Source organism: Apis dorsata, unplaced genomic scaffold (genome assembly GCF_000469605.1).
Source record: "Apis dorsata unplaced genomic scaffold, Apis dorsata 1.3 scaffold_382, whole genome shotgun sequence".
NCBI lineage: Eukaryota > Metazoa > Arthropoda > Insecta > Hymenoptera > Apidae > Apis > Apis dorsata.
The window spans coordinates 1,260,058-1,261,959 of NW_006263644.1; the positions used below are offsets into that span (position 1 = coordinate 1,260,058).

At 36.4% G+C, this 1,902-nt stretch overlaps 1 protein-coding gene across 2 annotated transcripts in view; it reads right to left on the reverse strand.

The window, feature by feature from the left end:
* Positions 1 to 305: 305 nt before the first annotated feature.
* The window catches only part of LOC102677163 (glutamate receptor 1), a 286,138-nt gene continuing 284,541 nt past the window's right edge, over positions 306 to 1,902 (reverse strand). Inside the window, exon 20 of one of the 2 annotated variants that reach the window (XM_006618951.2) lies at positions 306 to 502. In XM_006618951.2, the coding sequence (XP_006619014.1) occupies positions 428 to 502 (75 nt within the window). In that variant the 3' untranslated portion in view covers positions 306 to 427. The remainder of the gene's footprint in view (positions 503 to 1,902) is intronic. The other variant, XM_006618952.2, reaches the window with a different exon arrangement.

Sequence of the window (1,902 nt, forward strand, 5' to 3'; positions counted from 1 at the left end):
CGATCCGAGGAACTTGAAAACAACCCTTCTCACCTTATTCCATCAACTTGCAAAAAATCGCTCCGACTTCCTTCGAAATCTCTCGAATTTCCAATTTCATCATCCAATGTGTATACATATATATATATATATATTTTTATAAATAATCGGCGCCGAGAGAACGAGAGTCGCGATGATTCGACTAGCGGCAAACGCGGGTTGTCAATTGGATCGTTGGATGTTCCGAGGAGCTGTGGGAGCCAGCTCCTCCACGCAGGGTAAGGAGCTCCTAACTCTTCCTCTTCTCATTCTCGTTCGTCTGTATATATATGTATATATATATATATATATCCTCTTAAATGATGTATTCGGGCTTGTAGTCGCCGGGACGGCCGGACCAGACCCGCGGCGAAGCCGGTGTCCAGGGCACCGCGACNTTCCAGGTAATTTACACCTGGGTATGCGTATTGCTGTGCACCTGGTCGCCCTCGGTATTGCCAATCGCGTTTGCCGGTGCGTAGTACTGGAAATCCAACCGTCTCCCGTTAGCCCTAATAATAAAATTGAAGGAGAGAGGGGGGAGGTGCTCGAGAAAAGGGGGGGGTGGGGTGAATCGTGTGAATCGTGCTCCTGTGTGGATCTGTGAATTGCGAGTCGAGTGTCAAAGTGGAAAGTTCAAAGTTCGAAGTGGTGAATGAGTGAATGGGGTGAATTTTTCTTCTTCTTCGTTTTTTTTTTTTTTGGGATTTTGGGATTTTGGTTTCGATGATGGGGGATGATTCGAGATGCTTGGTGCTGTGTGAAGATTTTTCTTTTTTTTTACGTTGGTGCTTTCTTCTCGTCGTCGTGTTAATTTAAAGTTTAATTTGGTGGCAATTTGATGTGAGTTTATTTGTGTGGGATTTTGGAAAGATGGAAATTTTTTTAACTATTATTGAAATTTATTTGCTTCGAAGAGAGAAAGTTTGTTCCTCTCCTTCGTGAAAATTGTTTGTATTTAATCTTGGAATATAATTTCCAATTTACAGATGAACCATTTTTTCGCATTTTAATTTTGTTCTTCGAGTATAAGTAAATTTTCAGAATGGATTTCAACCGTATTGCAAGAATATATGACTCCCTTAATATCCAGAGAGTATTCATCTCGTTTCAATTACCCGAACGATTCAAATTGTACATACTGTATGTACTTCGATATAAAAGAAATTTTCTTGGAAATGCAGGATCTTATAAATTTGAAAAATAAAAACGAAAGAGATAAGAATAAGAAGAACACGAACATATTAAATTTCAACCAAACGATTCTGAATGAACATTTATTATTCGAGAGATTTATTAAAGAGTCTTGATCGTTTGGACGAGAAAATAAAATCGTATTTATTTAATTGTAATCAAATCGCGCCATTCTAATTTCCTAGTTTCAATAATTTCATTCTATAAATAAATAATGTAAAATATCAATTTTAAATTACGTTCTAATTGTGATGAAAAAAAGAGACACGTATTTCCTATACTTGCGAATAATAAATGAATACACTCGGATAATAGAACATTTCGGATATTCCCGAAAAAATTCTACTTTAGATTAAAATGCACGTTATTCTCATGTATTAAAAAAAAAAAAAAAGAAAGAAACAAACCTATTCATTCCCAATTTTTTTACGAATTTCTTTCATTCACAAAACGAATAGCATTCCTCGTATTAAATATGAGGATCCTTCTCTATATCCTCTAATCGTAATACCCCCTTTTTTTCTTTCTTCTCTCATACAATCGAGTTCGTCCGTACAAATATCCACAACCCATAGATAATTATCCACCTTCGAGGAAATTACCTGTCTGAGGGAGAAGAAGTGAATCGCGATGTTGCGAACGGGCGTCCCGTTTGTGAAAAAAAAAAAAAAAAAAAAAAAAAAAAAAAAA